The following is a 21,129-nucleotide window of genomic DNA, read 5'->3' as shown; positions in this document are numbered from 1 at the left end:
CACAGGTCGTCACATTGATACACACATCCGACCTTGCCTGTGCGTCGCACACAGGTGTCGATCAGCATGCAGGCCAGAGTCAAAGATCCTTTGATTCATTTTCTTCCTCAGTGCAGCAGGTTACGGTTAGGGTTCTAGCATCTCTCACTGTTCCCAGATTAAAAAGCGTCCAAGTGCTACACATAGCCTCACATTTTTAAATGTAAGCATACACTTAGAGCAGGACAAAAAAGGATGTTTTCATTATATGTGTTTGGCTTTTGTTACCGCCACAGAAGCCAGCATAAGAGGTGGAAAAATAATAAATCATTCAATAAAACCAGAGATTAAACACTCTTTGTGATCATTATATTTGTTTGTTTTGTTGTCAAAGAAAACTCTAAAAGTTGCAAAAAAATATACAAAATTCTGGATTTTTTTTCCAGTGACAAAAATATTTAAAAAAAACTGTATTGTCTGTATTTATTGACAATGCCCTCCACTGAGATATACTGTACACTCTCTGAGTGCTTTCCATTATGAATCTTTCCAACCAAATGAACTATAAATGTGGAAGCTCACTGTTGACCTTGGATTGGTGTGTCAATAGAATTAATTAATTCATTGTTTGCTGCACTTATCTCATAATTCAGGAAAATAGCTCGTTGTTTCACATGCACAAGCCAGATGAACCTGTTACAAGACCAGAGAACAAAATTTATTAGTGTATCGTTACCAGTTCATTGATTCCCAGTTCTTGCACAAGTTGACTGTCAACTTCAAGCACACGCAGTAATTCTACTGCTGATTGGATGTAATGTAACTTCTGTCATGACATAAGATAAGTTAAGATGATTTATAGAATATTTAATACTATTGCTTTCACCTTACATTTATGGACTTAATTAGTTTTCCCTAACACCAACCAGTTATTCCACCCTTTATCGTTGCTTAAAACAGAGGAATTGAGGAGTCATTATTCAAATTTTATGTCACACGGTAACTCTCAGTACTGTTGGTGCTGATTATGCCCAGGTACAGGCGATGAGTGATGCTCCTCCACTCTGTAAAATTAGATCCAGATTAGGATCATAATCTGGATGTGGGTGATTAAAATCTATATTTGAAGAGTGGGTAAATTTATTGTGTCAAACTTCATGACCACGGAGAGGTAGAGACATGATGCTGCCGATAACATGTAGCTACGATCATACATCCGTACATCCATCCCAATCGGCTCGTCTTTAGCCACTCATCTACGTCTGCTGGAGCCTGGAGCCACCAGCTCATCGAGAGACCACAGAAAAGGCAAATAACCACTGAAGTTCACACTTACTCCTACAGACAATTTGGTGTGACCAGCTCACATAAACTGCATGTTTTTAGAGGTGAGAGGACGCCGGAGAACCTGAAGAGAACCCACAGAGACATGGGGAAAACATACAAACTGCACACAGAAAGGAATCAAACCCAAGATTCTTCTTGCTACGAGACAAAGGCACTACCCACCACCAGATTGAGAATAATTCGGATGGATTTAATCTGTCTGTTAAAGGAGCCATAATGTGAATCATCTGTTCATTATTCATCAACTGCTGGTGAACAAATACAAATATTACTTATTTGGCATGAAGTAGTGCTTCTCAGTGTCTTTCATGCCTTGGGGACAATAGAAATGGGAGCGTACATACTACACTCACTCCCAGGTGTGTTTTTTTCTCCACCGAGGTCTGAACGCTGGTGGAAATGAATTTAGACTGACGTGTTATGTTAGTGTATGCTTTAATTCCAATATATTTTAAGTTTAACTCAATACTTTAGCAGAACTAGCATGTCAGATCTAAAAATAAAATAATTCAAAAATAATTTTGTTTCAGTAGTACCTTAAGTGTTTCTAGCACGTCTTCTTTGAGCGTAGCATTAGTTTGTTGAGAGCCTCTGAAGGTGCAGCCATTGTTGATGAAGAGGCTGTTCTTTCTGGACCTTGTGTTGATTCTGCATTGTTTCATCCAGGATGTGTCTGTGTTTGAATAGAGGAGGTTCTCTTGCATAGCCAACAGCAGATAGTGTCCAGTGACTGAAACCACACACACACACACCTATGGTTACAAAAGTGTTTGTGCATGAGAGGCGTAGCAGAGTCAGCTAAATACCCTCAGACAAAGTGTTTACATAAGGGATTCTAAGAATCTACGCACGGTGAATTAAATAGATACCAGCCTTGTCATAAATGCCATTAGACTTCACTACGAGCGGTGCATCATCTGCAGCTACATAGGCAGTTGTTTGAGTTCAGAAATTGGGGTGTTGCTCAAAAGATTGATTTACCATTAAAGATCTTCAATCTTCAAACAAACAGTATAAAGTATATAAAAGCTTTAGAGATCAGCTGTCAGTGACAGGCCTAAACCAGATGAGGATCCAGCCCCAAAATAAACAGCTAGCCTTGGTGGAATCATTTGACAAACAAGTTTTTTATGCAACATCACATGCCCCTGCATATCTTTAAACGTATGCAGAGGCAAATGCAGCAGTAACTGCAACTACAGGCTGTCCTTCGGGAATCGGGAATGAAATAGAGGGAAGGCAATGATAGAGTGATATTAAATAAGAGTGGAAAGAGCGGAAGGGATGACAGGAACTGTGTGGGAGTTGTGCGTGAGGTGATGGATGTTCGAGTGAGGAATAAATAAGAAATAGAGTGGCTGAAATGGCCCGGATGGAGTACAGACTGAAGTGAGGTAAAAACTGTGAGAGATGTTTTGATGAATGCAAAAGAGGAGGTTGATCAGATCCAACAGGTGGGGAAAATCTTACTTGTTAGCTATAGGTTGTTGTGTAACCTGCTAGAATGGCAAAACACAAAGTTTTGCAACAAAAAAAAAATTCAAGGGTTTTTGGTTAATTACGGAAAATTTTAACAAAAAACGTACAAAATCCCCACATGTGTCTCCTTCTTCTGGATGCTGTGTAAAAGTCCATCCTGTTGAGTTTGTGTAATTGAGTGATCATGTAATGCAACCACCTAGCAGACTCCTTTGGAAAAAAAATCTCCTTTTTTGTAGAGGTAATAAAGATTTAGTGGAGAGAGAGTGAGAGGATGTGACAGAATTGAAAGAGCTTGTGGACCAGTGGAAGGACCGGAAACTTATCTTGGAGCGAATTTGAAGATGTAGTGAGTTTGACTGCTCCAGAAAACGTGGACTGTACCGTCACACCAACCGGACTGAAACTGATTAAGTAACTACTGCAGAAGAAGAGGACGAGCAGCAAGAAAAATGATGAGGACAGGAAACAGTAGACTAGACCCGGCACCTTTTGGAGATTGATACAGGGCAGGCCTGTCTGTGGTGCTGAAAAATCCCTCAATTTCCAATGGAAGCATATAACCTGAGGGTCTGTCTGACCCTGCGACACCCTCAGGACACACACTTGTGATGTAAATACATAATATGCACAAATAAAATATTATTGGCAATATACTGTACATAATTGTGTTTTGTGATATGATACCTTTTAAAATATGTCCTATTTTAAAAGGTATAATTCTCAGTAATATTTTATCTTTCATATTATTTCTTGAATCCATACAATTGCACATGTTTTACAGGTTGCTTAGATAATTCTTTACATACCTTTGATTTTTTTTTCTACTCCCAAAGTTTAGTGTAGTACTGTACTCACACACCCAAATGACAGTCATGTTAAGACTGGAGACAAAAAGATGTACTAAGGTATGCTGAAGCATGAAGGCTTCAGTCGCCATCAGCGAACCAGGAACACACTCTGGTAGACGCTCCTTTCCTCCCAGACCATCATCATCATCACCTCAGCTCTGTTCTCCTCTTACCAGCTTCTCTCTGTTGTGTTGGTCTCTGCTGTTCCTTCTTTTCTATTCATCATGTCAATTTGTCACCATCCTCTCTCTGTACCACCCCTCCTCTGTCATCCCTTACCATGTCGGCCTTTCAGTGTTCTTTCCTTCCTTTGTGATCAGGCAGGTTTTGTTTTGTTTTTTTAATTCTGCCCCTTCCACGCGTGAACATTTTTTGTTGTCTTGATTCACACGCGTGCTTGTGTTCCTCGCTCACACCCGCTCCTCCCTAACGCTCAGCCTCACATCTTTATTCCTCTCTCTCTCTCTCTCACTCTCCCTCTCTCTTCCCCTGCAGATGTCTGAGAGCTAGTCAGCTGACGGAGGACTTCCCTCGCTGCCAGCACCCTCCACCTGCAGCCATGAATAGTAAGAACACCTTGTTTTTGTCTCGGATGTGCTTCTGTTTTCTGTTTGTGAGTAAGGAGTTGTTTGTCCATGGGAAGTAAATACGCACCTTGGGGAGAATGGTAAGCTTTGGAGGAATAGATTGATGAGAGAGATAGCAGACAAAAAAAGGAGAAACAGAGGGTAGTGCTGACCATTAAGCAGCAGTTGTGTCTTGTCCCCTCTTTATATTATTTCTATGTGCTCGTCTTCCTTTCCTGATGGTGTGTTTGCTTCAGTAATGATGCTCTGATGTTTGAATTAGCATATTGATCTGGCACTGATGTGAAGGGTCAGACTCCAAGTAAACCCACATTTCAGTCTGTGACATTTAGCAAGAATTTTCAGTTATCTTTTATAACTTAGGGGTTGAATAGATGAATCATTTTAACACAGTACTTGCAAACCATTTGCAAACTGTTTCTGTTCATGCTGAGAGTGATGCATCTTTTTTTGTCCTTGGCGTGGAATAGAATCGCCTCGTTTGTGTGCGTGCACGTGGTAATCCTCTTGTTCGCAGTCTTTGGATCAGTAGTTGCAGCTCGTTCGGGGCCTCTGTGGGAAATGCCTCAGAGAAAGCCTGAGTGTGTCGGTTGCATCACAGTCCTCATGCCTAATTCTACAGTTAAACAAAAAGCCGAGCCCAAAAACTGTGCTCTGCTAGAATCCACTCCACTGGATAGATGATAGGAGAAAAGTGATTCTCTTTCTGAAACAGATGGAGCCCATTCTGCACTTTCAGACGAGGAGCAGAGTGTGTTGTAAATGAGTCCGATTGTAAATCAAGCAGCACGTTGAAACTGTTCATCCACTGTACCTGACTCATCTTCCTCTGGTTACGTGTTTGATGTGTAAATAGTTTTGAAGGGATTGATGTGGCTTCCCTCAGAGGAGCGTTGTTGTGTGTCTGGAGGTTTGACTCCAGCGTCTCCTCAGAACTATACAGCACCTAGACAACAGCACGTATGCTGACAGGAAGCAAAACCACAAAAGGCAAAGGCTCTTTATGTTCCAGCTGCTGAGAGAATGAACTGTGATCCACACTATTCCAGAAGAGTACACTTTAAAATATTTTTTCCTGTGGATGGATCATGAGCTGTATTGTCTTAGTCCTGGCTGAAAGGTTCTTTATTCCCTCACCTCCACCAGTGAGACTTGAACCAATAAAGAGGTGATTAGATTTCCAGGCAGATCTTTTTCTCCTTCTTGAAAATTATGAGAAATAATAATAAAAATCAAATCCCTTTTATTCAGGAGGAAAGTCACCGCAGCCAGCAGAGGAATATTCAGCTGACAGGCCCTCTAAAGCCAAATGTTGTTCCACTTGGATCTTTGAGGGTATTACGTGTTAAATAGTGATATTTAGAAGTGCTGCTACTTCTGAACCGTGTCTGTCTGTTCTCACCTCCTTCCAGTCTCTATAGCCCTCTTCATATAGAGATCACGCTGTGTCACCACAACAAAGACTCTTCTCCAGGGTCGGCGCCTTCGTTTATTTACACTGAACAAAGCACGGTGACATAACGCTGCTCCAGTGTGTGGTTATACAGCAGGCAAGCATCCGAATACCAAAACGTGATGTTTCATATCCATATCAAGCACCACTTTGTTATCAATAATTTTAATTTTTTTTTCAATTGTTGAAAGTTCTGATTTAGTACAGATTGTAGAATATGATTCCTGTTCCTGTGGTGAGTGTCCGTTTATTTGCAAGATAAGTGTGAGGTCATAGGGGAAGCCTGTGGGTTCTTCCACTCGTGTGTGAGAAGCTTTGCATTGCCCCAAAGATCATTCAGACCTCGCTGACGCTGGATCAGCTGACAGGCTGTGGACGTGGACTTGCTAGCTACGTGTCCCAGTGGCGCTGTGCTAAATATCTCCTCCCTTTCTGACTTGCAACGACTTCAAAATGGGGTTTGTCAAAGCCAAGGAGACAATGTGAAGAATACTCACATCTCTGTGCAAGATTAATTACTCTCCCTTCTTTATGGCTGCAGTTTGCTGACAATACAACAAACTAGGTCAGATACTGAGCTGGTAATGTTGGCTTTGGCTGTGAAAATACAGACACCTAAGCAGGTGTTGGCTCAGTACTTTGGAGCAGCAGGAGTTTGTGACATGTTGATGTTTGGCTTTGTGGCCAAAGTGACAAACAGCTGGCAGTTTATCTGTTAATAAGTTTTATGTGTTCCTCCTTTTTAACTTAAAGAGTTATGATTTGTAAAAATCAATCTCCAGTCTGCTCACAAAGGACTCCTCTGGCTCACTGCAGTGTTTGGGTTAGAGCAGAGCAGGAAGTTCCATCATGGGCAGGGTGGCATTTCCTGAAGTTTGTATATAAATCACAGCCTAGATACCATGCCTGTAAAGAAATACACCCCATTAACAGAACCAAGAATTACATTACAGCTAGTTTGTTACAACCACATTTTTTGTCTAGAGGTGTTATTTCAGTGGTAATTAGAGAATCTTTTGTGTCTGTTGAAGTTAATGATGAGAGACTGTCTCGTCCATCCCACTCTGTCTTTACTGCCGATGGATTTGTAGTTACATTTATGGTCTGAAAATCAAATAGGTCTGTAAATTCAGCTACTGAAGTCCAGTAGGAATGATGGGTGACCTTATCCAGTTTGTAAAAAATCTGTTCCCATGCTTCATGCAGCTCTCTGCTCAACTCCACAGCAATGATTTCATTTTCTAAATTAGAAGGCAGAGCCATAATCAGTGAGTAGACATGCATTTGCTTTTATACATCTTATTAACTACAGTTTACCTTATGCAATAAGAGAATTGAAATTATTTTGCAAATCAATCTTTCTAATCCACATAACTCAGAATTAGGCCTACAGAATTCATCTGTATTCTAGGCATCTATCTGTTGGTCAAAGTAATATTACTCTTCATTAATGGAAGTATTAATCAATTCTAATGTAACTTTTATATATTATCACAGCCAGCAATGCAGCACCAGAGGGACTCGTCTGGAAAGGAAAAGCAGCAGGATGCGTGTTCCTCTGGAGTCTTTCAAATTGTGTTAAACTTTAATTAAAATTGAAACTGCAGTAATGGTAGGTGTTCATACAGGATATATGGTACTGTATTGTGGCTCTGGATATATAGTTACACTATCTATCCAGTATACAGTATTGTTTATGTAATTGAGTTCATTGTTCATTGAAAGAATGTTTAAATTTGCACTTTTTTCCTAAATAATCCAAGCATCCACCTTAAATGAACCCAGAGCAACCAGAATCCTCAAAACTAACTTTATCACCAACCTGGTTTTTTTAAATACTCCGAAACATCTTGATGTACATTTTGTACGCTGGGATCAAACCTATAGAGTCAAATCTGTACAATTCAACTTGTCTGAATAATTTACACCCAAAGGATTGTCAAATACCGAGTTATACTACAGACCTCACTTTGTTGTCGACTAGACTATCCATCATGCATTGCTGACAAAACAATGATGAAGCTGTAGTGGGTCATCATTCATGACCCAGTAAGAGCAACTCCTCTATTCATCAGTGTGTCCCAGCGATGAATAGAGGAGATCTAAATTTGAGCTGTTCAAACCCTCGTTCAGCTTTTCTTCACACTTTTCTCTTCACATACATGCATGTGTTATTAAACACTTTTATTTACACAAGTTCTCCTGTGAATGCAGTTTGATCAAGAGAGTCAAATGTCTGAAGTGAGGACAGTTATTGGTCAAAGCAGTTGATGTGTGACAATCAGTCTGTCAGAGGTCGCTTCAGCAACATTGTGCTCAAATAGTGTCTGGCCTCAAGAGCTGCAGGATGAATCCAGATGCTGCTGCTGGTGGTGGTGGCTGATGCCTCTGTTGAGACCAATGAGGTAGATGAAATGATGAACCTGTTGCACAGACTGGGCAGTGATTTGGAGTTGGAGAGTGTGCATAAAGGCAGCATAAATAATAAATAGAGGTAAAGAGAATCAGATTCAAAAAGGAGCACCATGCTGGTTAATTATAATTGTGGGTCTCTGTGATAATGGATGGAAATGGCCAGCTGATGAGAACAGCTGAAATATCAATTGACAGAGAGATAATTGGAGATGTGATTGACAAGATGATATGAGAAATAAACTGTGGATTCAGCGTCCAATGGAATTGGCCTTCTGATTCTAATTCATTAGACAGTGACTCCTCTAATATAATTTGAATTCCTCTACATGTGTCACTCTCACTCCGTCTGCTCTGTCTTCACTGTATCTTTCATTGTCTCTCTATCTGTGTATTTAGTCTTTCAGTCATTACCAACTGGAATGATTCAAGTTAGAATATTGTCCATATAGTTAATAATTATCTTAAATTTGTTTCAGAGGTTCCAACAAAAATAAGGAAGTGAACCCAGATTGTTTTGATTTGATTGTTTTCATTAATTTCTTTATGCTTGATCAATTATCAGATTATGACCTTTCATTCTCTTCAATTTTTATAAAACTGAATAAGAACTGGGTTTCACATCCCTTATACGGCAGACCTTCATATTTTATTTATGGCCAACCCTGAACTTACCTTGAGACATGCAAGATCAGTGCAGAGTGGGAAAACGCTGACTGAACATTTTATTTACATTAATCGTCAGGAATTGGTTTAAAGTGGTTTCATCTGAGGGGAATAACTCATATCGATGGAGATTATGCGGACTTTTTAGATGATGAAGTTAAAAATGTACTGTATTCTGAATTTAGATGAGCATTTTTGCCTCATGGAATTTCGATTGGCTGTTGTGTTTTGTTTTTTGTTGATGACTGGAGCAGAGTCCTGACATTGTTAATTAAACAGCAAAATGTCCATTGTTGTAATATGACCTGTTGTGCGATAACTGTCAGAAATCAAAGTCTGCGTCTGTCTGCATTATTGTCTATTTTAAGGATTCCTCAAAAAGGACTTGATGGATTGTCATGAAACTTTGCGTGATATTTCTGTTCATTATCACTTTGTGCTCAATCAACAAGAAGTTGCATGACCTCTAAAGTCATGCTGCATTTTCTTGTTTAGACCTTCAAAAGACAGAATTGTCTTTGTTTTGTTTGTTGTTCTTTTTTTTTTTTGCAGGTGGGGTCAGTTTGTGGGCCATTACTCCAGAGGAGAGGGGGAAACACGACAAACAGTTTGACAGCCTCACTCCTATCCTGGGTTATGTCTCAGGTAGGCTGTTTTCATAATAAACAGAACAAACACTTGCGTGTTACGAACACGTAGAAGTGTCATCAGAAGTTCAGTTGTGTTAAATGTCCATCCATTGAGAACTCCAATGACTTTGGTTTGTCCACAGGAGAACAAGCCAGAAAGTTCTTCCTCCAATCTGGCCTGCCTCCCTGTGTCCTGGCTGAGATCTGGTGAGCAGTAAACAAGAGAATGTTCAACTTAAATAACCTGTCGCGAAGTCAAAGCAAGTAGGACAGAAGGTCTAACCTTTGTTTTACTCAGCTTGGTTTTCTTGGCCTTCTTTGAACTTCCTGTTTCCTATTAACTTCCTTCATCGCCTCTCGTCCCACCTATGTGGGGGGAGAAACTGTGTGTGTACTGTATGTTTTTGAGTGCATTGATTTTGGGAATTACGCTACTGTAGTTGCACCAGAGCTGTGCTTCTGGTGACACACACACACATTCTCTATTGTTTCAGTAGAGGAAAAATAAAATTAGGAATGTGCATTTTACTGGGAACAGATCGTATTATAGCTCGTTTCTCTCTCACTTCCCTCCTTAGGCATTTGGCTGACATGGACAATGATGGGAAAATGGACAGACTGGAGTTCTCCATTGCAATGAAACTCATTAAACTGAAACTCCAGGGGCAAAATTTGCCATCTTCCCTGCCAATCATCATGAAGCAATCTCCCGCCTCCAACTCTGCTTCCACTATCCCATCATCAGCGCGCTTTGGTAAAAATTTACCCAAGAATATCACACCCACAGTCAAATCTCTAAGCTGCTTGGTATTAATCATCAATGGTTCAGGAGAAAGTAACCTGTTGGTCTGAAACAATAGTGTTGATCTTTCCATATTCACATTTATTTCCTCCTAACAGGAATGGGTTCAATGCCAAACCTTTCAGTTGGTCTGTCATCTATGTCAGCTATGTCAGCCATGCCCATCCTAACTCCCATGTCGGCTAACCCCCACATGCTCTCTATGCAACCCCTGGTGCCAACACCGATGACTCTGCCCCTCATCAACTGCCTAGGAAGTTCTGGACTCCCCAATGGCAACGTCAGCCTCCTCACTGCACCTCTTGTTCCCAATAATGCAGGTTGGTTCTGCACTGGAACCATTCAGATTTGCACGTTGTATAAACAAATAAACATAGATGTTGATTATTGATTTATTGTCAATTCACTGGAACTTGACCCTAGATCTAGAGGGCAAAATAATGAAGCTAAATAAGGTTCTGGACATATTCTGCTAAGCTAAATTGTCAATGATGTAAGTTTTTATGACACTATTGAATTATAAAACTCTCGTACGTGTGTGCTTGCACACATCACAAACTGTGTCTCATGTAGTTGATGTACCCAAAAAACCTGCTAACTAGAGATTCAAATTTTTAAAAAAGTAATAGTAATTTTTTAAAAATCATTTAAAAATTTTTAGTTGCCAATTAAGCAAACTTCATTCCTCATTGCTGAATAAACTGAAAAGCTGGGAATCGACAAATAACACTACTTGTATTGCACTGCTAAATGTTAAGAGCATCAAACTGAATTAATATGACTGGTGACATTAACATAAATAATTGTTTAATCACAATAATTCTGAAGCATACCAGATTCTTCATGTGCTTATAAAACTATAAGCATACAGCAATTTCCTGTTTGTATTATTTTTGAGTTTTGTCACCTTTTAAACATTTATTAACTCTTCATTAGCAAACATTTATGTACTTTGTTGTATGGAGTAGAAGTCACTTTATAATGCAGTAGCTGTAACTCCATTCATCTACACATCCATTATCTATCACCTCTAATCCTTTAGGGTCCACTTTCTCACTTCAACCACCATTTTTGTCAATGAAATGAAAAATACCAACTATAAAATGTCTGCTATTATTTGTTGTTCCCTCCAACATTATGCCCTCTCGTGACTGCTGTATCTGATATATCCTGTAAATCTAACACGTCCACAGCTGTTGAGGCAAAATCTGTTTCGTGCAGGGTTGAAAATAACATGATCACTTTGCTTTTAGCCAAATGTCAATAGCATTGCTGCTTGAGCTCTGTGCTGCGACTATAAACTATGAGGAGATAAGATTAGATTTACACACATTCAAGGGCAATTGAACGCTGCATGTCTGTTGCGTGTTGTTTGTATAATGCATAAGGAAACAAATGCACTTACCTTGTGTTTTTGTGCATACACTAAAGCGTTCACAAACTGTCTTTTCATTTGTCTTTTAACTTGCACAATTATAAGTATTTATTGACTAACTGTCTCCAGCCTTGCAAGCAGCACCTCCTGTCTCTGGCTTCTCCTCCCCTATGGTGTTCTCTCCATCCACCGGCATGTCAAAGTCAAACTCTCTCCTGGACCTTGGATCCAGCAGGTAAAACCAGACTGTAAATACTTGCTGTAAGACATGGCATTGATGAAGTAGCTTGTTTTCACATTTGAAATGTCCTCTGTCAACCCCTGAAAAAGTATTTACACCAATTCTCTAGAATAATGAGAGGATTTATAAAGTCCACTGTGTACAGTATCTTAATTCAGTGCTTGAGTTTTAGGATGTGAGCAGAGATGGAACAGATAACAGAGAACAGGAAGACATTTAGAAATCAGATCTTCTAGTTGGAAGAAGAAGGAAGTCAACTTGTTTAGATTTATACACATTAAGGGAGAACAGGGTTTCCCATTGTAGGTTTCACTGTTACAATTCAGTTTTAGCCTGCTGCTATAACCATGACTAGTTCCACTCATTCACTGCTTTAATTCATTAATAAGTCTGATTTGTAATACTCAACATACTTTTTGCTGTTCAAATGTGAACACACTTTTCCTCTGGAACCACAACAATATTCACATGAAGAAACATTCTGCCGTAATGAGCATTGGCAACGGTAGTGTTTACCTCCACCAAAGAGACTTGAAGGAGGTTATGTAACAGGTACCATGTGTTTGCTTGTATGTTTGGAAGCAGGTCAAACCAACAGATTGGAAGAATTTTAATTTAATTAATTGGACAGCTGGTCCTAGAGGAGGTAAAGAGGTGATTAGATTGTGATCTTATCTGGACATTGGCATGGATTCAGGATTTTTTTTAATCCCTTTTTTTGTGAACTATTAGCTTTGATGTGCTCGAGTTGGAAGTGGGATCATAGTATCGTGTTAACATTTAGCTCAAAGGACATGGCAGGTGCTCTAGAATGGTTGTAAACTCATGGTACTGTTAACATGAAAGAAAAAAATAAATGATAATTAAAAATAAATGCAGCAAAGGAACATATTTGTTATATGCACTATTGATTAAGTGACTGGTATGAATAATGTGTGGCTTGTAAATCGTATCCCATTAAATGCTAATAGACCAAACTGACATGTTCAACAATCAATGTTCGCTGGTGTCTCAAAAAAGGAAGTTGAAATATTAGATGGGTTTTGTGGCCAGAGGGTTTTGTAGTTCCATGTCTTCAACAGTGCATTTTTCATTTATTATTCTTTTGAGTGAAGTGATATTATGCGTGGCTGGAATAGTTACAGTAGATGTACTGAGGAGTAAAAAAGAAGGAACCGGAGTCTGGTAGGTTTGTATAGTTTCAACAATGAACCCGATTCCCTTTGAAAAGACAATAGTCGTGTCCGATATCCTTTCTCCTTCTCGTGGTGTTTGTGTAGAAACAGGATAAGAGTAGTGTCTCCTTTCTTTTTGAGTCGCTCGATTTTTCACACAAAAAGTCCTGTCCTCAGGTGTAGGTGGTAAGCAAGTAATAATACAGGCAGTGAGAGTGTCAGAGAGTCAAATACCAATATTGATCCAACAAGCACCCCCATCACATCAACCATCCAACCATAAGTTTGTCCTCCGTGTGTTTATTTACTGATGATGGATGGTAAGTTTTTCTGCTTTTGCTTCCAGACCAATAACAAGTTTTTACAACAGACAAATCACTAATTGGCTCACACACACACACACACACACACACACACACACACACACACACACACACACACACACACACACACACACACAAAGAGAAATAAATCCTCCGGCACAGGGTGGATCCTACTTAACATTTCCCATTGTCGTCCTGAAACACATTCTCAATTTCAGTGGAAAACTGCACGTTTCCACCATGTAATGAAAAAACTACATTCTTATCCAGTGACAATCACGCACCCGGCCCATCCTTCTTGTTATTCCTGCAGAGGTATTGTTTTTATTAAAAGCAGGATGGTTGATTAGCGTTGCCCAGGGATACAGAGCTGCATTGTGGTCACTTGAAGCATTTTCCTCTACAGCTAATTAAATGAGAAATAGCACTGGGCAATCTCAAAGCAATTCGTGTTTTGAAGACAGGGTATAAATACAAGGAAGAAAAGGGTCACTGAAATACATACTGACACCCCCCACCCCCCTCTATTTCTTTTTTCTAGTTCAAATTCGTCCTCCACCACGTCACTGGCCAGTAACTCTCCAAAGATGGGCACAAGCGATTGGGCCGTTCCGCAGGCCTCAAGACTCAAGTACCGTCAGCAGTTCAACACGCTAGACAAGCTCATGAGTGGCTACTTATCAGGTAGGACATGCACACGCCGTCACACACCAGCCTAACATGAGCTTCTCATGGGTGTTCATGAGAGGACTCCTCATAGTTTTGCAGAGAAAACTGTAGGTCGCTTTCACATAACACACACGCACTTACACACTCATTTCTTCTGAACCCCGCTCACCAGCAGGTAGCAGGTGCTCAATATGCAGAAATATTTTCACATTATTTTTGTGTGCAGATTCACTCTGATGCACTAATGCGAGTTTTACTTCACAGGACCTCAAGTTAGAAATGCGCTGATAGCGTCCAACCTTACCCAAACTCAGTTAGCAACTATCTGGTGAGTATAAGGTGTGTTTTACACCATTTGAAATAATAATAGCTAAGAGCTCATTTCCAGTCTTTTCAGGACTGTATATGTCAAGAATCATTGTCAAATTATATTTGATTTATGTTTTACAGTCCCTTTTTTCCCCCCAGCAAATCTGGTTGTATAACAAAAGTAAAATCCCCAAAACTGACTGTGTGACTTTGTCACGCTTCATTTTGACTTTACTTTAAAAAGCAGATTAAAGAGTCAATTTGTGCATCCTTTCACTCATAGTTTTTTTTATAAGCTCAGGGCTTTGCACTTCACATTCAGCTGTTTTCTTGCTAAACAAAAGTCCTATAAACCATCTGTGTCTTAAATGTAACATCAGCAAATGGACATATTTAGCAACTAGCTTCTAAGCATACTGGAGCATTTAGCAGCTAATGAACCATATGCTGTCCCCTCAGAAGTGTGTGGAAACCAAAATAGAGCACAAGGGAGACAGAATCATGGAGCTGGGTGGACAAAACTTGACTGCAAATTAAAGTTAATGTTTCTCCATGGCTGTCTTGTATGCAAATAGGCAACTTTTTGCAACACTATTCAGTGTTGCCCCTTAAGAAAATTGTGCTGCTTTGAAATCATGATACTTTGCCATAAAAGCTATAGACCTTATCTTTATTGCTTTACAATGGGACTTACTACATATTGCAAACGTAGGACTTTGGCAGATGTGGATAAAGATGGTCGTCTCCAGGGGGATGAATTCATCCTGGCCATGCATCTGGTGGACATGGCTAAAACTGGCCGACCTCTACCCCTTACGCTGCCTCATGACCTTGTACCTCCTTCTCTCAGGTAGCCCATACCCACAGAAATGGATGCACACTGTATTTGAGTAGAGTCTTTATTGTAACCACAATTGTTTTATTCTTATTTCAGGGGAGGAATGAAGTCCAATGAGCTTGTTAATGGAACTGTGCCCTACATAACTCCCTGCTTAATCGACACAGCAGAGGTAGAACCTGCACAAAAGATCAAGAGTAATGGTATGGCACCGCTTGCACACTGTTATGTTTTATTGTAAAACCTTTGGTCTTCTTCTGTATCATCCTGCTCTCGTCGTCCTCTTTTAGTGTCCTTTGAGGATAAGCTGAAGGAGAATTTTGCACGGGGCAACGCTGAGCTGGAGAAACGGAGACTGGCCTTGGAGGAACAGCAGAGAAAGGAAAGGGAAAGGAGAGAGAGGGAGGAGAGAGAAGCTCAGGAGAGAAAAGAACGAGAGGCCAGGGAACTGGAAAACCGGAGGAGGCTGGAAGAGGAGAGGAGGCTGGAGAGGAAGAGAGAGCTGGAGAGACAGAGGGAGGAGGAGAGGCTGAGAGAGCTGGAGAGGAAGGAGGTGAGTGGTGAAGTAGTCTCACCTGTGGTACGCTGAATGTATGGGTTGTCATACTGTATATGGTGATGCCATTCCTTTTTTATTGCAGGCAGCAAAGCAAGAAATGGAGCGCCAACGGCGGGAGGAGTGGGAGCGGGAGAAGAAAGAGGAGTTGACCCGGAGGAAAGGAGGGGAACAGGAAGAGATCTCCCACCTCAAAGCCAAAAAGAAGAGTCTAGAGTTGGAGCTGGAGGCTGTGGTGAGACTGCATACATTACCTTTCTTTTCCAGAGTTGATGAAACTATGGCACACATCAATGTCAGCTGTTCCATCCAACAGGGCAACAAGCACAAGCAGATCTCAGACCGGCTTCGTGACGCACAGAGCAAGCGGTGGATCCTGAAGGCAGAGGTGGACCTTGTCAATCAGAAGAGGGATGCACGAATCTCAGAGATCAATGCTCTGCAGCTTCAGTTTGAGGTTAAATGTTTGGTTCCATCCCAGAGGACGTTCATCTAAATTAGTCTCAGACATTGTTTTGTTCCTGTTTTAAAAATGTTCTGCTTACCGTAGGACTGGCAGAAAAAGCTCTCACAGCTGATTCCAGAACAACAGAAGCTGACGGAGAAGCTTCAAACCATCAGCCAAAGCAAACATTCCTGTGGGTGACAAAAACCTGATGAACACACAGTGATAATATCAGTCCTGGAATTCCCTGTCTTATTTCTGAGTTTTGACCTTTTTTCTTATAGCGGTGGCTTTGACCTCTTTAAAGGAGAGTGTGACGGAGAAAGGTGTAAATTGCCGGAGACTGAAGGGTCAGCTTGACACTCTGGAGAGAGAGACTACAGACAAACTGGCCCAGATGGAGCAGTACAACAGGGAGCTGAAGGTCAGTGGCCACACACCAGGTAAAGGATGTAGGAAAGAGTTGACAAGCTGGGTCAGGAAGCTACGGGGTGGAACAGAACACAGAATGTAGTCGGATGTCGTGTCTGTGATGTCAAACAGGGATGTTTCTCGTACTCTACGTATTGTCGATCAGTTGAACCACTCCGATACGATTTTTGTGGAAGATAGAAGTTCAAGATTTGGAATATTGTGATGCATAAGTGCAAGTGTTAGCCAAGCAACTGTGTAATTTGCTTAAGTCTTCTTTAGAGGTGAATAGCCATGAATTTCATTGTGTGTTTGAAATTAAATATTTTCCATGCCGAGCTAAAATATTAAGAAGCAGACTGGTGAAAAAACTGTTTTAGTCATGTGTTGAGTTCATCACGTGAAGCAGAAATAATTGATTTTTGTTATGCTATCTGTCTGTTTGTCATCATTTACCTGCAAATAATTGTCAAAAATGTTAGAGCTGGAATTCATGTTTAAGGTCAGGTATCACTATTTGATGATGGCACCAATATTCTGAACCTGAAGTAATTTAATGTTATATTTTATTCTTTTCTAAAACATTTATATTGGAGTGAATCAAAAACAAGGAGTTTCTTTGAAGTTGAAGCTGCAGAATTTTACTTAACTGCTTACTGGAGAGGAAAACATAATTTCCCCATTGTGTGGACTATTAAAGGTGGATTATTATTATTATTATTATTATTACAACTTCAAGTTTTACTGCTGTTTTTTTCTGATTTGTTCAATAGTTTTCTTTTCTTAACTGCTTTTTAAATGGTGTAACACCTTTTTTCCTGTCCTCCTTCTCTTTTCCCTCTGCTTACCTGGACAACTGTCTTAATATCTGGCATTATTCAATCTCTCATTGTTCTTTCCCTGTTATTGACCCATTTCTTCCACTTATTCTTCATCCAACTCATTTCTCTTTTGTGTGTCTCTTTACCTTGATCTCGCTTTTTTATATTTAACCTTCTGTCCATCCTATCCTCTACCCTCCCTCCGTGTCCCACCTTCCATCATCACACTGTGTGTTTCTGTCATAGCTGGGTGACATGGATGACTGCATCCTGCGGGGCCTTCTATCTCTACTAGCCTGCCTCAGTCAGCTCTTCCTCCTCATCAAGGTTATCTTTCCCCCTCTCTGTCTCTCTCCACCTCTCAAGCTTCATCACCATTCTATTATACCTTCTATTCGTCTCTGCTTTTTGTTATCCATTCAACCACAAATTTCTTCTCCTTTCATCCTGTGATTATTTTCTACGTATTGTTGCTCTTTAGTCTTTAGCATTTGCTTTGGTGCCATATTTTTCTTTCACTATTTTGTCTCCATTGGGTTTGCATCAACATATGTTTTCTGTGGAAATAGGATGTACCCTTAGGGTAATACACAAACACACACACACACACACACACACAAACACAAACCCGCACACTGATAGTGGATGCTTAATGTACACAATATGTGATTGAGGAAAAAAATTGAATAGATATGTTGCACACATACACGGCATGTTTATATGAAAGGCCGGCTCTTTTTTTCCATCAGTTGTGAAACATAATAATGTAATAATAAGTTAATATTTGTACTTTTCATCAGCTACATTGTTCCGGTTTCCTGTGTGGTTGATCACTACATCCCTGCATTGTCAAAGTAGTAGATGATTGTGTGATTGTGCATCAGGAGCTGAGGGAGAAGCAGGTGAAGCAGCAGGCTATGTTGGACGACCTACACAAAGTCAAACAAGAGAAACTAAAGGAGCTGCAGAGACGCAGAGAGGAGGAGATGGAGAGAAGGAGGAGGGAGGAGGAAGAGGAGGCAGCCAGGTGAGTGCGAAGAATCACGTGACAGTGTTCATGACATTTAACTAATATAAAAAACAAAAGTTGCATTTATTTTCCACAGGCAAGCAAAAGAAAAGTTAGAGCAAGAGAGACAAGCGCAAGAAAAGAAGGAGAGGGAAGAAGAGGAGGCACGCCAAAGGAGGCTCCTGGAAGAGCAACGGGCGAGACAAAGGGAGGAGGAGGAAAGGGAGGCACAGGCTCGCCTCCGGGCGGCGCAGGCACGAGCGCAGGAAGAGGAGAGAAGAAGGAGAGAAGAGGAGGAGGAGAAGAGGAAGAGGGAAGAGGAAGAAAGGAAACAACAAGAGGAAATAGAGAGGAGGAGGAAAGCAGAGGAGGAACGTCTGGGTCAGCAGCCAGTGCTGAAGGCCCCCCTGCCCCCCAGGGTGACCATGTACAGAGCTCTGTACTCGTTTGCTGCCCGAAACAAAGACGAGCTGAGTGTGGAGGCAGACGGTCTTATAGAGGTATGAGACAATCACACTGTTACCATATGAACCCTCACTGTACAGGTAGTCCTCAAGGTATGAACATCCGACATACGAACATTTGTATATGCAAATAACCAATGGAAATTTAATAAATAACGACTCACGAACAATTCCGCTTATGAACATCCTGTCAGACCCAATTGTGTTCGTGGGTTGAGGACTACCTGTAGGTCCACATGTGGTCACTGTTTGCAATAATCTGGTGAAAAATATTTAACGTATATCGTACACTGTACATGTGAGTTACTTCTGTTAGGTACACTGTGTGATATTAGTTTTCACACACAACGTCACACTCATACACACAAGTAGAAGAATTCAATATAATATACAGTATACTGTCTATACTGGTGTCTCACATAATGGTTAAACATTTACTGTCTTTTAAAGAAATATCCTCTGGTGTTCTGTAAGTGTGTATATTCACTCAGTGGCTGCACTGAAGAACACTTTACTTCATCTACTATTTTATGCTTCTGTGCTGCTACATGTGGATGCCAAGATTGTAATTTCAGTCATAAAAAATAGAAAATTACACATCAGTCAATAAAATATCAAGAATTTATCATAGTAATAATTTTTATATACTTTATATAGCGATCTTAAGTAGATTAATTGAGCATAACCTTTGCTGTTGTAATGTTTATCACTCATTATAATACAGTAAGCCGTGGTGCTATTTATAAGTGACTTTGGACTTGTTTTTCTGTGAAAAACTTTTCTACGACACTAGACTTTTCTACGACACTAACAGCCTGTTGTGCGTTGTTGTGGTTACAAAACCATATGAAGATCTGGAAAGCAGGTCTGGAAAAAGAGAGGGTACAACACAAGCAATCCATCCTTTTTTCTTGTAAACCGCTTATCCACTCTGTAGATATCGGGCATGCTGGTCCCTATCCCAGCTGGCTATGGGCAAAAGGCGGGGTACACCCCAGATGAGACACCAGTTCATTGACAAGTCAACACTCACATGTACAGACAATCAGTTGTAACCAATCCACCTAACCTGCGTGTTTTTGGAGGAGGGAAGAAGCAGGAAACCCCAGAAAGAACCCACGCAGACACGGGGAGAACATACAAAGTCACAGAAAGGAATTGAACCCAGAAATGCTTTGCTGTGAGGCAACAGTCACAACCACTGCATCACCATCCTGCTCATCATGCTATACATAAATAATCCTAAATGAATGGCTCTGATGCTTCATCATTTCCAGGGTGGACCGTGTCATGTGCTGTTCAGAAGTTGCAGTCAGACTCACTGGAGATGATGGTCAAAAAACCCAATTTCATTCTGAAATTGTAGTCTCCAGCCAAATTAATTCAATTGTCAATAATTAATTCATTATATTAACACTTCAAACAGAATTGTCAATTTCCAGCTGTATATAAGGAGTTCAGTGGTTAGAATCATTTCATTTGATAGCTGTTAATGTGTTTCCTACTGAGACCAGAAGAACCCAGAGAGCTGTGAGTAGAATGTCTGTTAATGCTCTAAAAAATGATGGAAACATACTATCGGTCTGCAAAACCCACAGCAAAAATATAGCATGGTAGTTAGTATGCTTTGAATATTTTAAGCCTTATTATACATAATATGTAATCATTTGTGATGATCACAATATACACAGCCATGACCACAACACATACTTTTGGTCCAAAAGAATGATTAGGAACATCTTAACTTTCTGATTGTGACATATTGGGCCACGTTTCCATGATGCAGGTTGATGAGCAGACCGTCGGCGAGCCTGGCTGGCTGTGCGGCAGTTTCCGTGGAAACAGGGGCTGGTTCCCCCAGAGCTATGCAGAGAAATGTCCCACACCTTGTACTGCCGATGCTGCCCCTTCTTCACCAGGGAAATTATCCTCTGTGCCAGTAGTTCATAAAAGGTAGCATACAGAAATATTACTGCAATAATATTATTGTCAGCTAGTTTTTATGCTAATGGTCACATCTCTCCAAACCAGAGTCCCAGATGGGGAGGCAGTGAGTGACAGCAGTGTTCTTGTCCAATCAGAAACTTCACAGGTAAGAGGGAAACTTCCATTTACTTCAGTGCTTCTCAATTACTTTCTGTTGCCCCCCCCCAACAAGAAGAAAACAATTTGTGTCCCATAAATCTCTGCCACAACTATAAATGATATTCATTCATTCATGTATTCATTCATTCATTCATCTTCCGAACCACTTTATCAACCTTAGCGGGTCTTGGGGAGCTGGAGCC

At 40.5% G+C, this 21,129-nt stretch overlaps 1 protein-coding gene across 4 annotated transcripts in view; it reads left to right on the top strand.

The window, feature by feature from the left end:
* itsn2a (intersectin 2a) overlaps positions 1-21,129 on the top strand; it is a 43,619-nt gene that overhangs the window by 12,553 nt on the left and 9,937 nt on the right. For all 4 annotated transcript variants that reach the window (XM_068341769.1, XM_068341771.1, XM_068341772.1 and 1 more), the window contains 19 exons: positions 4,152-4,222; positions 9,327-9,419; positions 9,547-9,610; positions 9,982-10,157; positions 10,304-10,525; positions 11,710-11,815; positions 13,861-14,003; positions 14,253-14,316; positions 15,010-15,147; positions 15,232-15,338; positions 15,426-15,688; positions 15,777-15,926; positions 16,008-16,148; positions 16,242-16,329; positions 16,421-16,560; positions 18,253-18,395; positions 18,475-18,877; positions 20,628-20,794; positions 20,873-20,933. In XM_068341769.1, coding sequence (XP_068197870.1) covers positions 4,152-4,222; positions 9,327-9,419; positions 9,547-9,610; positions 9,982-10,157; positions 10,304-10,525; positions 11,710-11,815; positions 13,861-14,003; positions 14,253-14,316; positions 15,010-15,147; positions 15,232-15,338; positions 15,426-15,688; positions 15,777-15,926; positions 16,008-16,148; positions 16,242-16,329; positions 16,421-16,560; positions 18,253-18,395; positions 18,475-18,877; positions 20,628-20,794; positions 20,873-20,933 — 2,740 coding nt within the window. The remainder of the gene's footprint in view (positions 1-4,151; positions 4,223-9,326; positions 9,420-9,546; positions 9,611-9,981; positions 10,158-10,303; positions 10,526-11,709; positions 11,816-13,860; positions 14,004-14,252; positions 14,317-15,009; positions 15,148-15,231; positions 15,339-15,425; positions 15,689-15,776; positions 15,927-16,007; positions 16,149-16,241; positions 16,330-16,420; positions 16,561-18,252; positions 18,396-18,474; positions 18,878-20,627; positions 20,795-20,872; positions 20,934-21,129) is intronic.

This window comes from Antennarius striatus, chromosome 19, assembly GCF_040054535.1.
Source record: "Antennarius striatus isolate MH-2024 chromosome 19, ASM4005453v1, whole genome shotgun sequence".
Taxonomy (NCBI): Eukaryota; Metazoa; Chordata; class Actinopteri; order Lophiiformes; family Antennariidae; genus Antennarius; species Antennarius striatus.
This window is presented reverse-complemented; position numbering and strand designations above follow the sequence as displayed.